Genomic DNA, 15,075 nt, shown 5'->3' on the forward strand with positions numbered 1-15,075 from the left:
GTCAAACTGTTATTAGGTTGTGTACTGAGGCTCGTTGAAACGGTCTAAAATGCATGAGAACAACTGGGGCACTGACCAGGTTTACAGAAATAAATATGGCATTACCTCATGTTCATAATCTTACCTTGCTTACTGTTTTGCTGATTTTTCAAGCCTTTGGTGGATGGCCATGCTGGACGTTTTGCTTTTTGCCTTCTGGGCGTTAGACTAGGTAATATGAAACATGGATTTTAATAGTCCTATCAAACCAAATTTGTTCTTTCTCTACCAGTAAATGCCATCTTTAAACCTGTCAAAATGATTTTATGGGACAAACTGCATCACATCCAGCATATCATGTGATGTACAGTTGAATCAATTAGTTGAATAATCGATTAGCTGACTGACAGAAAATGAATGTGTAACTATTTTGATTACTGATTCAGTCAAAATGCCACAAGATCTCTGGTTGCAGCTTCCCCACTGTGAGAATTCTGTTTTATATAGTGTAAACTGCAAATCATCGTGGGTTCTGAACAATTTTGATGGTCAGTTTTTAACTTTTTCTTGACATTGTGAAGACTAAACAATTAATTGATTAATTGAGAAAATAATTAGCAGATGAATCAAAAATGAGAATTGTCATTGGCAGCCCTAATGTGATGCAGTATGCTGAGATAACAGACAAATAGTGTTCAATATCTAACTTAAAGAGATGGTGATACATCTGCAAATTTATACATTGCATTTAGACAATAATTAAGAGGAATTATGTGATTTTTGCCTAAAACGTTGTTATATTTCATACACAATGGGGGATTTATTTTGAAACCGGAAGTGATATTGTCCCTGACACAAGCTTGACGCTCCGTTCCGTTAAGATGCTCACGGTGATAAGTAACGGACAGTCGGATCCTGTTCGTCATTCCTTAGCGAGGACCGACGCTCACCGGACGTTGATAGGACAGCGGGGTCTCTCTCTCTTTCATAAACGCCGACGTCGTCTCTAAATGCTCGCGCAGCTGTGATAAAGCAAGACAAGATGATGCTCTCCCCGTGGGACCGCTGGGACTCTACAAGCTGCTGTCTGTGCTGCCATGTCCGCACAGGAACCATCATCCTGGGGGTCTGGTACATGGTGAGTCACTCACCGCACACATGTAGGCATCCAGAAACACACATCAGGGAGAAGGCATTCGCAGTGTGTGTGCACGATGGTATGATTATGCTGGGTTAGGCTACAGTGTGTGACATTATCATTATTATTATTAATAAATGATTATCTTCTCTTCTTTAAGAGCTATGTCCCAGCAAACTTTAAAGTATATCATTTTATTATAGGCTACTGTAAATTACTGAGATCAACTTGTCTATAAAGGAGGGTTCTGTATGGAAAACTGGGCAAACTGAGTTTTAGGTGAGCTTATCCTCCTCCACATCACTGATTTTAAACATGATTATATGTAAGATTGGGAGCCGTTCAGATAAGAAATAACTCATGATGTGGGCTTTTTAAAAATGATTTTACTAAATCAAAGCATGAAACTATATATACCCTCTTTTTTTGTGTTGTTCAATTCTTAATGTGGAATATCTTCTCTTGAATCCATCAGTCTGTTAAACTGAATATGCAGGAGAGGGTTAACTAAACCAAACACCATATGTGGAAAAAGCCCTCTCTCTGGTCCCTATGAATAAATTAGCACTTGGCCTCTTCAGGTAGCAGGTTTTGTGTCAGGCTGCCTATTGACTGCATAGAACTTTCCATTACATCCACCTGATCAATGGGGATGTATGAGCCATCTGCATATTGAGCTGCGCCGGCCAGACCAAAACAGTGCTTGTGTATGTGCCTGGACTTAGAGCTTTTACTGTAGATATGTAATTAAAGATAGCTACACTATTTCTAGGATAGGGTTTAATGATCAGTATTTGGGTTTTCTAGAGTCAGTGTCTGTAATGTATATAAAGAGTACATTAGCTCATGAAAATGTAGAAATCTTTACATGTCAGAATACCTTCAGCATCTGCCCATTTTCATTCTGTTCCACTGTCTCCTGTCCATATTGTCGCCTTAATCTACGCATTTGTCCTCTGTCCCTAAGCTCATCAATGCCGTGGTGTTACTCATCCTGCTCACAGCACTCAGTGATCCTGAGCAGTACCACCTGACCAGTGCTGAGTTGGCTAATGACCTGGATGTCATGGATGATGCCAGTAAGTAGCCCAGTAGGCCAGTACTTTACACTAAACGCCCATATAAGTAGTCTCGTAATACCACTATCAGCTGAATTGTTCTGAATTGTTGTATTTCAGTATCTTTATTGTTTTTGTTACATGTAATTACATCACCTCGGGTAAACAGCTTGTTTGCATTCTGTAAGAAAACTCCATTGGCCTCTGTAGTGTTTCTGTTCTACCTGAAACCAAATCTCCCACAATTGACTATGACAGATGACTTAATCTCTGCTTTCTAGGCTCAATAGGGTTGTCAGCTGACTAATGGAAGGATTTATTGTTGTTGTTAGAGGGACCTCACACATTCGTCTAGACGACAGTCAGCACTTCTTTTCAAATCAAACACCCAAAGCCACAGACATGCAAGCCTAATGTCCATCTGTGCAGAGCATTTGAAAAGGCTTCTTAACAGACCAGGTGTACACTGGAACAGCCTGACTGGAAGGCCACAGCACATGCTGCTGGTATCCTCTGATTGGGAATGACGGTATTGTCCCAGTTCCAGGGGATTAGGGTGTCCTATGATCCATTACTGCAGGCTGGGCCAGCCACTGCAACCCCTGCATTAGGAACACACTCAGCTTGAAAAATGACTTCTCCTTGTAGGAACAAGAACACTGTAATGTTGCTCAGTTATTTTAGCGCTGCTGAATATTCAGATTTGACAGACAACAAGCTGTAGTGACAGTTGCTGTGTGGTTTTTTGAATTTTTAAACTTCTGCCACTCCATATGGGTTGGAAATATGCCGCTAATTCGGCTGAATAATAAATCTGATAATCAACTAAAAGTGATTCTAGATTCTTTCACCCAAATGATTCTGTGTGCTTGATACTGTGCTTTTGTTGGAAGAGGTACTACACATTGACATGAAAGCCTGTACGGCAGCTGGTTAGGGCATCAAATCTAAAAAAAAAAGGATATTAAGCTGTGAGAAAATAAGCCAGTACTCTGCTTTTGCTATTTTATGATATTGCTTTGCTATTTTGTTGATGATGAACACTAGAGGGACAAAATGTTGGATTTCTTACACCTTGTCACACTAATTTAACTTTTTTAAATGAGTAGTTTGACATTTTGGGAAATATGTTTATTTGCGTTCTTGCCAAAAGTTAGGTGAGAAGACTGATACCGCTCTTATGTCTGTGTGTTAAGTACAGAACTGGAGTCAGGAGGCGATTAGCTTAGTTTAGCCAGCATAAAGAATGGAAGCAGTGGCTAACAGCTAGCATGTCTCTTTCCAAAGTTCACAAATACGCCTAACAGCCTAGGTTTGTCAGGATAGTTTCAGCACATAACTCCCCATAAAACTCCAACAGTTTTTTGTTATACATTTCTCTTTGTGTTCAAATTAAACAAATGAGATTTGACGTGTTAATTAGTGAGCTTTAGAGGAGTTGGTAGGCAGATTTTGTTATCTTTGTACAGAGCCAAGCTAGCTGTTTCCCTTTGCTTCCAATCTTTATACTAAGCAATGCTAATCTCTCAACGCTCTCATAGTGTTGTTTTCAGCCGCAGCAGGCAGCTGTTGTCGGTGAAATAGCTCTAAAAACCCACTGTACACTACCTTAGCAGCTAAAGAGCCAGATATTTCCCTAAGAAGGTGGTAGAAACCAAAAACAGTGAACAGTGATGACACACTCACACACAAACTCCAAATGAATGCTAATGTTGCTCCGTATCTGCTGGATGTGTAAATAGGTAACTTTTTACAAACATGTTTGCCTTATCAACTTAAAAGGTGATAACACTGTATGCCAATGTTGTGTTCACAGCTTGTTTCCACTGCCCCCAGTGGCCAGAAAACTGAATCATTGCAGGTTTAACACTGTCTCAGCTTTTTAATTGACTTTCGAGGCTTGGCACAGTTTCATCTACTGGTGGCATTTTTGTTTGTTTAAATAATTGATGTTTGATTTTCCAAAGGTCTGACTCCGTCGTCTGCCCTGTTGACATTCAGCTAAATTAGACTCTGGGAAAGAAGTGGCATATTGCCGCTCGGTACACTTTCACAAGTTCTTTTATGAGCAAATGTGATTCAGCCTGCGACTCAGAGCTACCAAACATTCCTTGTCAGTTTATAAATGATGTACATGGCATTTGAATGGGTCACAGGAATGAGAAATGTTGAACTGAATTCACTATTTGCCCCAGTAGTGCCACATGTACTGTATTTTGGTTTTGCCCGGCACTGTCCTTATGTAACCGAATGATTTGTTCTGTTATGTTGAGTTGATGTGAGGTAAGGCTGACATGGAGCGAATGACAGAGTAGAGGTTAATTCCTTGTCCGGTTGACAGATGCAGCTTGTTCATGTATCTCCTGTACAGATCCCCCCCCCTCCATCAGCTGCACAAACATTTGCACAACATTTGATTTGGAATTAAATGTGCCTCAACCAAAGTGACCTTACACTGACTATGACTGACTTTTAACTTCACCTTCTCTCCTTCAGACATGTGCATTGCCTCAGCGATCTCTCTGCTGATGATACTTATATGTGGGATGGCAACATATGGTGCATACAAGGTAAACTAATGATTCATTAGATTTTTCTTTATACTGTTATACTTGAACAATGCTGCTGATTAAAACTTAATGTACTTTGCTCTTGTACATTGATTGTGTTTTGGTTTCAAAAAGCATTAATGTTGCCAGTCTACTGCTGCACACACTTACACTACATCTATATTTTGAAGTCTTTGAAAACATAACAAATCCAAATACCATCCCTCCTGTTTTATTTCTTTAAACACACCGTAATCCAGCTCTGATTTATGTGCTCACTGTTGGTGAAAGAGCTCTGCTTCGTTCTCTGCTCTCATATAAATATATCAGCCTATCCTAAATACCTAAAATACATATCTCTGTTTCAGCTGCGTGCCGCCTGGATCATACCATTTTTCTGCTACCAAATATTTGACTTTGCTCTCAACACCCTGGTTGCTGTCAGCATTGTGGTTTACCCAAACACGATACAGGATTACCTGCAGCAGCTGGTAAGAAACCTCGAGTGCTTTCCTCTTAAAAGTCAAGGCAATGATATCCAACAGCATGATACTGACTTCTTTGTGGTTCACAAAGGTTTTTGTAAGCATATAAGCTGCCTCTACTGTCTAATGACCGGTGCTCCTTCAGCCCCAAATGAACTCCCTGCTGCATGTTTTTTCTGACTCCCGTGCAGCCTGATAACTTCCCCTACAAAGAGGAGGTCGCTGCTCTCAGTAATGTGTGCTTGGTCCTCATCGTGCTGCTCTTCATCAGCTGTATTCTCGGCTTCAAGGTAATGTTTTCTTACCTTAATTTACATATTTTCTTCATACGTTTAGCAGCACGTATAGTTCTTCGCAGGCCTGTCAGGCTTGTATTTGCAACACAACCCATGCAGCCTTGTGACACAGACTTGTGCTTTTTTTATGTAACTTTCTGTCCAGATGTGACTTATGATGATAAGTGGTGGTGAAAATAGATGAAAAATGAAAAGTTATTTTTATGGGAGCCCCATGGGATGTCCTTTTATTATATATTATTAGAATTATCATGGGAGGTATTTGGCAAGAGTCATGCATCTCACAGCAGATGCCAACAAATAGGCCTTTTTCGTAGCAGACATTTTTGACTTATTATAGTAGGAAAAGCACTAATGACAAGCTACAAGTAACATTAATAACGACTCTGTTCTATTCAAGTGTCCCAGTAAGCCAAGACAGTGTGACAGTGAGCCAGCATGCATGAATACCAGGACCCTGAAACCAAAGCAGCCATCATTCATTTTATTATTTACACCTGTGCTTTTCCTACTATGACATGCCATAATGTCTGCTGTGAAACAGGCTGATAATAATTTCTGATAGCTGATAGTAGAATGGGATCTACTAATACTTAGTGTGGTTTGTTGCTGGTGGCTTTCCCACATTGCAGGATAGATTTAATATCACAGTGACAAATGACTTGTCAATCACTTGAATTTTTTTTTAGCCATGCAGCATGTGCTCTTGGGATGGCAATGTCAGTCGATCCACCACTCGGGCCAGACAGAAATAGCTCAACAACTACTGGATGCCATGACATTTTCCTACATTCCAACTTTTCCTCTGGCGTCACCATGAGGTTGACATTTAAGTGAATTGTCTCAACAAACATTGGATGGATTCCCATGATATTTGATACATTCATGTCCTCCTCATGATAAATTGTAATAACTGTGGTGATCCTCGAACTTTCCATCTAGCGCCATCATCAGGTCAAAATCTTAATTTGTCCAACACTTTGGTTTATGACCAAATACCTGCAAAACTAATGACATTCCCATCAGCCTCAGCTGTGCTTTGTGTTTAGTGCTAATTAAGAAATGTTAGCATGCTAACACGCTAAACTAAGATGGTGAACATTACCTCCTAAACATTAACACGTTAACATTGTCATTGTGAGCATGTTAGCATGAAGACTTAAGCATTTAGCTCAAAGCACCGCTGTGTCTAAGTAAAGCCTCACAGTGCCACTCGCATGGCTGTAGACTCCTTGTGTTGATCATTTGTATTGGATTTGTATTGTGTAACTACAGAAGATCCAGTAAACCTGTCAGATATGTGGTTGTGGTTATGATGCAGCTCTTTTGACAACCAAAAACATTTGTATTCTTTAATAACCAATAACTGAGAATATAAAACAAACTCCTACTTTTAATAGCAGTTGATAATATGGTTTGGACTGTCATAGATAAGGGCATTAGAATGGAAACCCCACGTAGTACCCTCAGAATCTGTACTTGGATCAGCATTTGTGTGAAGTCATTTCTGACTGATGGAATAATTTGCTTTGCACAATCAGCATCATTATCACACTGTCAGTATCATTTGTAGTGACCTGGGAGCTAAATTGAGTGATCTCTGTTGCTGCAAATAGATTCCTGTGGAGGCTTTTTAAATAACCTAGCTGTCAGAGCATTAAAGCGGCTTCTTAACTGGGTTATTATAGAAGTTAGAGAGCTCAGTCTGGCTTTGTGCTAGCGGATGGCTGTAGCAGATGGTGTTGTGTTTGGCCGGGGAGTTCCAGTAGCAAGCTGCCTGCTGAGAGCCAGCTGATTCCTGGATGACCAAGAACAACAGGAACTTGTTTTTGCTACTTTATAGTGATGTATAACCTGAAAACATAGTATGAATTCAACAAGTGAGTAAATAGATTGCTATCTGTATTTTATGAGTTTTCTTCAGTGTTATGAGTGTTGAATGGCATACTTTTATTACAGACTCTTATGCAGTCTGAGACATGATGTGCATGTTATCACGGTGCCATCTGTGTCTGTCTGTGTGCAGAAAATGTAGACAGAAATGTTACACTTACACCACAGCTTCTCTGAAGATGAGATGACCTAATTATATGTTGGAACACCTTGGCACATACATTTGCATAATAATGATGAAAAGCTGTTTTAAAAAAAATATGATATTGCTTAAAAAGTTGATAGAGCTGTGGCTGATGGGAATGTCATTCATTTTGTGGGTATCTATTTAAATTTGATTTTTGACCTCATGATGGCGCTAAATGAAAAGTAAAGGAATTGGCAGAGTTATTACAATTAATCCTAAGAGATAGACATAAATGTTTGTACAAAATGTTCTGGCAATCCATTAAACAGTTGCTGAGATATTTGAGTCTTGACCAAAGTGGTGGACAGACCAACATTGCCATCCATAGATCCATGCCGCTAGCGTGGCTAACAACCATTTGTGTGTCGTCATGTGAAGACAAATATGTTAATGTATTACTCACCATAACCCTAAGTACTATTTCTGATTTTGCTAAAATAAAATAATAGATGATACTGACGTTAAGCAGTTCAAGCTTCTAATCTGTGTTTTTGTTCTCTTTCTATGTGATATCAGGCCTACCTGATAGCTTGTGTGTGGAACTGCTACAGGTATGTGAGCGGCCGGGGTACTTCTGAAATCCTGCTCTATGTCACGACCAATGACACCACGGTAAGTCACCTCTGATGATCTGTATTCTATCGTGAGACCCAAATCACCATGACTTCATAGTTTAAAATCAGGGTTTTTAAAAGATAAGGCTGGCAATATCCTGTATTTTTATCATTGCCAACAAATCCTGTGAAAAGACCAACACCAACAGTGTGTTAGTCACAAGTTGTCACAAATATATAGATTCATTTTTTGAAAAGACTCAGTGGTTTCCTTCAACAGCTGGGCAATGTAGTTTTTTGCAAACTTTATTCAAGCAGGAGTTAAGAGTGCATTCGTCTGGGACTATTTTTAGCGGCGGATTAATACACATTTAGGGCACTACTGAGTGTTTAGGGCAGCGGGACGGTGTATGCGGGATTAAGTCAAAATATACTACAATGTCCACGTTCATGATAATGACGGAACATATCACCCAGTGCAATGGTGTGGCTCAGTGGTGATTTTAAACAACAGTTCAGCTCTGTGGCACAGAACAATAAGATCTAATGGGCTTTGTTACACAGGCAGCAGTTGTTAGCCGGATCAAATGTTGTTGCTTTGGTCTTTTCGTGGGATTCGTTGATAATAAGAAAAAAATAGAATATCACCAGACTTATCTGTTAAACAGAAGATGAAAGAGCATTGACACTGGGATGCGTCTATGCTCTGTTTAGCTGTTCGCTTTTCTGGGAAGTCACACTACACTTAAACAAAACCAGTAGAAAAAAAGTAATTTTCTACCTAGATTTGTTTTCCTGTCAGACCACCTGCGTGAATGTTAATCACATTTTCCAATGAGCTGTTACAAACGTCTTTGTGCAAAGCTCAACAGTCGTCTGAGCACTCTCACTTCAACACTAATACTACAGACATTCCTCAGCTGAACAAATACTTTTGTCAGTGTTAACTGTAAGAGAAATATTTCCCCAACAGATTCAAATGTTTGACCAAATGATGTACAAGTCAACAGATATTAATGAAATGTAGACGTGAAGAAGAGTACATGAGAAAAAAAAAAGAATTTAATTGAAAAATATGTTACCAAATTCATAGTCCATTAAACTATCCGTTGTGTCGATATTGTCATCTAGAGATCCAACATAAAACAACATCTGATATTGATTTGCTGCTTTCTTCCACTTCCAAAGGCAACGCAGCACTCCTATTGAAAAATTATTTCCTTATTCAATCCAGACCGCAAGTCACGTTTTCATCATCTGCGTAGGTTTCCTCTGTCCTCTGGCAACTGTAAAGTCATCATGTTGGGGGAGGAAGGAAGTATAAAGTTGGGCTGTCATAGCAGGTAGTTTTACAAAGGCTAGTATAGATGAATGAACAGACTTGGACAGAGAGATGAGGCTCCATGCTGGCAAAGCCATTATGATGATGGCTGAGGTACAGTAGCAGTACAGTAAGTGAGCTCTGTCTGGGTGTTTCTGGGGCTCCTGTCGGTGTCCTGTTGCCCAGGTCTGGCCATCTGACCAATGCAACCACGCTGCCCACACACTTATTATAACTATACTTTGACAGAAGGGAGAAGAAAAATGAGGCTGTAGAAACACTAATGACCTGTTTTGACTATCATGAAATGCAGAACAGTTAAGCTGTGAGAAAATGTATGTTTTCAGCATGAACGCATAAGGAGCTAGTCAATAGCTGGCTCCGGTACTGACCTTGCAGTATGTTGGGTTTCACAGGTATTTTGCGAAACCTGTACTCCTCAGTCTGCAGCTTAAGACTCCTCTGAGTGTAACATTCCACACAATTTTAACACAGTCCACCACACTCGACAGCTTTATACACTATGGCTTTATGTGATGTTTTGGGGTTTTTAAGATGCAGAAACGTCCAACTCACTGACGTCTTTAGTGGAAAGTGCCAGAAAAACAGCAGCCTGCCCCTTTATTTCCTAACATTAGCCTCACCTCTGCAGTTATGCTTTTTCAATTAGAGCCAGGCATATTCGATTAGAGCTCCCCACAGACCACAGGCAGGTTTGTGGCTTTTGGTTAGCAGCTTGCATGGATATACATCAGTTCTACAGTGGTTAGGTCAAAGGTCAACTAATGCGTTCCATATGAGCCAATTCCTGGACGTAAAGAAAAGTCCCGCACACCCACACAGTCAGGTGCATTATATGGCAAGGAGCACCAATGAGTAACCATTGAAATGCATCATAGAACAAAATGAGCATAATTTCTCTTTATGAGGGTGATACGGTTGATAACTCAACGGACGGCTGAAGAATTTGAGCTGCTATTTCTATGTGAGGCCACTCCGCATCTACTCACATTTTCAACTTCCCAACATCAGTACCTGAAGTGAAGCGAGAACCATGAAAAGCCAAGAAAAGCAAACGATAAAGACGTGTAGTTATTACAATCTCTTGAATGGCCGTATATCCACCCCACCAGATTTGTTGGATCTTTGCCCTCAAAAGCCACCTTCTTATCTATCATGTTTTGAGAATGTGTCTTCGTCGTTTCTGTCAGACCACCACAGTGCAAGCTTGATCCATGTAGGAGGATCTAGTCACCAGTAGAGGCTGTTAAAGATTATTTTCATCCTTAAAAGATCAGAATGGTTCACCTTCACAAAGGAAAGACTGAGTCTGTCTGTATGGATTGAAACCCTCAATAGCTCATTGTTTATAACATGGGAGACACATGGTGTTGTTGTATATGATGTCAAATGAACCATTGAGAGAGCCTACATTTCTGTTAGCCATGGTGTCAACAGCAAAACCAGAACGCTGAGTCACACTTAAGATGTTCTGACTCCACACAGTCTGAGCGTTGCTTTCCAGTTGATGTTGATTATCTGAGAAAGAGACGAGCACAGAGGAAGCTTTGATTCACACATGTGATGGAAGGAAAGGCTTTCTTGTGAATGTTGTAAAGACGTGTGAACAGGTTTATCATGGCAAGCATGAGAAAAGTGGTAAGATGAACAAATTGCTGAATGACATTGTTCACTGACAAATGTCTTCTTTTGGGAGTGTAAACCTATAGGGAAACATCAGGATCTTTCAAAAGCATGCTTTCAGTTTATCATTTTGTTTCCTCATGGTGGGACTTCGATTCTAGATCTGTCATCTATCAAGTAACAGGACACTCAGCACTGAGCAGAGACATTTGTCTCAAAGAAACTGTGACTTATGTGTGATGCAGATGGATAGCCAATAGCCAAATTTAGCAGTGGTCACCAGTTACCTTACTTTTACCTTTGGGTGTGAAGGATGAATAATAGAAGATGAATGATCAAATCTGCCCTCTCTAGTTAAACAGTCTGTGTACAGTTTTAAAAAGTCTGGATGCCGAGACCTGCTTTGTTTTTTTCACATGGCAGAGTGTCCTATATCTTATTATTCAGGACACTCTCCATGTACTACGTTTCCTTTTTGCTTTGAATCAGTTGTTCACTGCTTGGCTACAGCAGTCCAGATAGTCACAGTTTAGGACCAAAATACATCTCTGATCATTTGCTTCAGTATCAACCCACACATCATGTGAGATTGTCACTCAATGATAGTTATCATTACTGAGTAATCTGCTGATTACTTTCTCAATTAATCGATTCATCTTTTGGTCTATGAAATGTCTGAAAATTGTGAAAAATCCCCATCACAGTTTCTCAGAGCCCAAGTTGACATATTTAAATCTCTTGTTTTGTCTGACCAACAGTCCAAAACCCAGAGGTATTCAGTTTACTATCATAGACGACAAAGAAGACCAGAAAATATTCACATTTTACAAGCTGGAACCAGTAAATTTTTGGCATTTTGCATTTCTTGAAACATTTCTTAACTGATTAATCCATTATCAAAAATGGTGCAGAATAATTTTCTTTCAATCGACTAATCAACTAATCGGTTAATCGTTGTCTCTAGTCGGTCAACACTAGTCTGCTCATCTAAGAATTAAACCCAAATATATTGAAGCTGCTTTTAGGTTCTGTACTGTGCAGGCCTGTCTCAATATTTTGAAATTAAAACTAAGAGACGATTTCAAAAATGGGGTGGGGAGGGGGGCTTAACTTTATGTTTGACTTTTTAAAAAGCAAGACCCTCCCCAAGTTTATTAATATTTGCTTTAGACCCTCCCCACTAATATCTCAACTCAGCCCAGAGTTCAAACTTAATATGTTATTGGAACAATCATTTTGACATAGCCCAAATCGCACACGAGGACTGGGATTAGCAATCCGTTTACAGCTGCTCTTTATTGTTTAACATTTATTGTTTCAGAGCTACTGAATGAACATTTATCACCACAGTCACTGAATAAGCTTCAGCACCATGATACAGTTTTGCTTCATCCATTAGTGGAACACATCAGAGGTTATCTATATGATTTGTTTAACTTTAACCGTAGTTCTGCTTTGATGCAGAAAAAATAAACAACACCTCTTTAGAAAGATAATGATCTTTTCACTGTTTCTCAAAACTGACATGGTTCTATTGTGTAGTGAAAAAAAAAAGCTCCAATACAGAGGCATGACTGTTGTCTTCTGCATATGAGATGATCCATGATGTATACAAAAGGCATTTTTGAACGTAATGTAACTGTTTGATCTTTGATTCTTTTTTCTTTTTTCTTTTTTTTTTTTACAGTAAATCTTGCAAGAAAGAGATGAAAGATTAAATGAATTATACATTTTGGTGCAAAAATGAATAATTTTCGTACAGTACCTGAAAACACTTTTAGTTTGCCATTGTTCTTAATTAATTCATTGTTTTAAGATCTACACTTTTTTACCATTTTATTTTGTTATTTATTCTTATTTCTGTTTTTCTTTCCTCTTTATCTCCAGGTGCTGCTACCTCCGTATGATGACAGTGTCAGCGTCCCTCCCAAGCAGGCTCCTCCACCTTACACCACAGCTACAGCATGAAAACATTCCCAGCATCCTGCCGACTGGACCCTGCTGTTAATAAAACCCCAGCAAAATGTACGCACCACACTGCCTCTCCAGTGTACAGTATATTCATGGATATATTGTTGCTACACATACATTACAGAACACCAATGAAATAATCTCACACACATACAGTATGCACATGCACAAACCTCTACCATCACCATGACCCCTCATCCCTTCCTGTTATTTATTGATGAACTCATATTCTTACTGTAACTCTAAATCTAGTATAATTCCAGGAATGATGTGCATTTTTATGCATTTGAACCTGGGTGTAAAAAGGCACTAGAAAGTTTGATAGATGATAGATTCTATATATTTTTATTCATTCTATTTACAGTGATGTATCTGTAATAGTATTTTATGTGTCCTACCTTTGACAGACATATTTAGCTAATGCACCAGTGCAAAAATGATGATCTTATTGCCCACAGTAATGAATGAAGAGTCGTCACGTCTTTCCTGTCTGTCTTGTCTCTGCTCGTGATCAGGGTTGGATTGCCTTTATTCATAACTTTCTCTCTGATGGGGTGCCCTTTCTAGATCCATGTGTGAAGTGTCACCTTGACTGGAAGTTTTCCCAAAGAAATGCATCTGCCTGTATTCTGACATGATCAAAGAGCAACCTAGTGCATATCGAGCATATCACCTTGTTTTACTGTTTTATTCAACTGCAGACAGAATTATCTTGTTATTATCTTATAAAAATCAGGAGTGTTGAGTTGTGCTGATTGACCTTTGTAACTTTTAAATGTAATTGTGTATTTCTACTGACTATGAGAAATGTTTTGGGCTGCTATCTATTTTGACAGCACAGAAGTAGCACTGATCTGAGTCTTTATGAATGAGTTGCTCGAGGGAACCTGGTGCAATGACTTTAGATCGGGCCTCTCTCCTTTCAGGAGCTCAATAAATATGGGCCCTGGTTGTGTTTTTTCAATTAAGCCAATGGGAGCTTCTGGTCTGCGTAAACACACAAGTCTGTTCCACCAGATGCAGTTATTGGCAAGCTGCTCCCTGGACACAAAATGTCCTGCAAGGACACAAAAGTCAAACCTGAGGACTGCTGCTGTATGAAAAATAAAGATGTGACATTTATTTGTCTATTAAAATCTAATTTCACTGACAGATGGTTGTGTTTTATTTAGAATGGGAAGTACAAGCTTGTGCATGAACCCAAAAGGTAGTTTGTGTTATCAACAAATTATTTAAAAGGAAAATGGTTCTGATTGTTTCTGCTGTTGACACTGACCCTGTATGCTCAGCCTTAAGGGCAGATGTGCACCTGGAAACTATTAGTAAGAGGTGACTGTGTATAAAAGGTAGGTACCCCCAGAGTGGTTGGAATTACTCACCAGGTCTTTCCATAAACTGCTGCTCAAATAAGGATGTGGAGAGTCCATCCAAGCATCACTTGTAAAATTACAATACACCTCTTTCACAGTGGCTATGACCTATTAGACTGCAGGACGACATAAATGAACAGTATTTTCTCTTGGAGGAAATACTTCAAACATGTTAGCCTAAATGAATCCACTCCGGCAAATCATATTAATGCTCACATGAGGAGGTGGACTTGCAGCCATCTTCGACTCAAGCCTATTAATCAACCCTAAACCTAAACTAAATTATAACTTATTCGAAAGCCTTGTTCTTAGTCTTTCACTCCTGGTCCTTATTCTGAATTTTTATCTGAATTCTCAGAGTTTTTATCAAGTTTAGTCCTTAAAGCAGATAAAGTAATTATTATAGGGGATTTTAATATTCATGTGGACGCTGATAATGATAGCCTTAGTACTGCGTTTATCTCATTATTAGATTCGATTGGCTTCTGTCAGAGTGTACATAAACCCAATCACTGTTTTAACCACACCCTCGACTTTGTTCTGGTATATGGCATTGAAATTGAACATTTAATACATTTAATTTCTGTCTTTCCACAGAATCCTTCTTTATCGGACCATTATTTAATAACT

The 15,075-nt window shown here is 39.2% G+C and overlaps 1 protein-coding gene across 2 annotated transcripts; it reads left to right on the forward strand.

The window, feature by feature from the left end:
- The first annotated feature begins 843 nt into the window (after nt 1-843).
- On the forward strand, nt 844-14,227 carry LOC122882130 (lysosomal-associated transmembrane protein 4B-like). Of its 2 annotated transcripts, XR_006379292.1 has the most exons (8): nt 844-1,117; nt 2,085-2,196; nt 4,672-4,745; nt 5,093-5,215; nt 5,401-5,499; nt 8,102-8,197; nt 12,992-13,129; nt 13,643-14,227. XR_006379292.1 is itself a non-coding variant. In XM_044209181.1 (7 exons), exons 1-7 carry the CDS (start codon nt 1,022-1,024, stop codon nt 13,070-13,072), a joined length of 681 nt encoding a protein of 226 aa, XP_044065116.1. In that variant the 5' UTR covers nt 844-1,021; the 3' UTR covers nt 13,073-14,227. The 2 variants fall into 2 exon arrangements, 1 of the variants encoding a protein (XP_044065116.1); XM_044209181.1 differs by having other exon boundaries at nt 12,992-14,227.
- Nucleotides 14,228-15,075: the final 848 nt, after the last annotated feature.

This window comes from Siniperca chuatsi, linkage group LG9, assembly GCF_020085105.1.
Source record: "Siniperca chuatsi isolate FFG_IHB_CAS linkage group LG9, ASM2008510v1, whole genome shotgun sequence".
NCBI classification, from domain to species: domain Eukaryota; kingdom Metazoa; phylum Chordata; class Actinopteri; order Centrarchiformes; family Sinipercidae; genus Siniperca; species Siniperca chuatsi.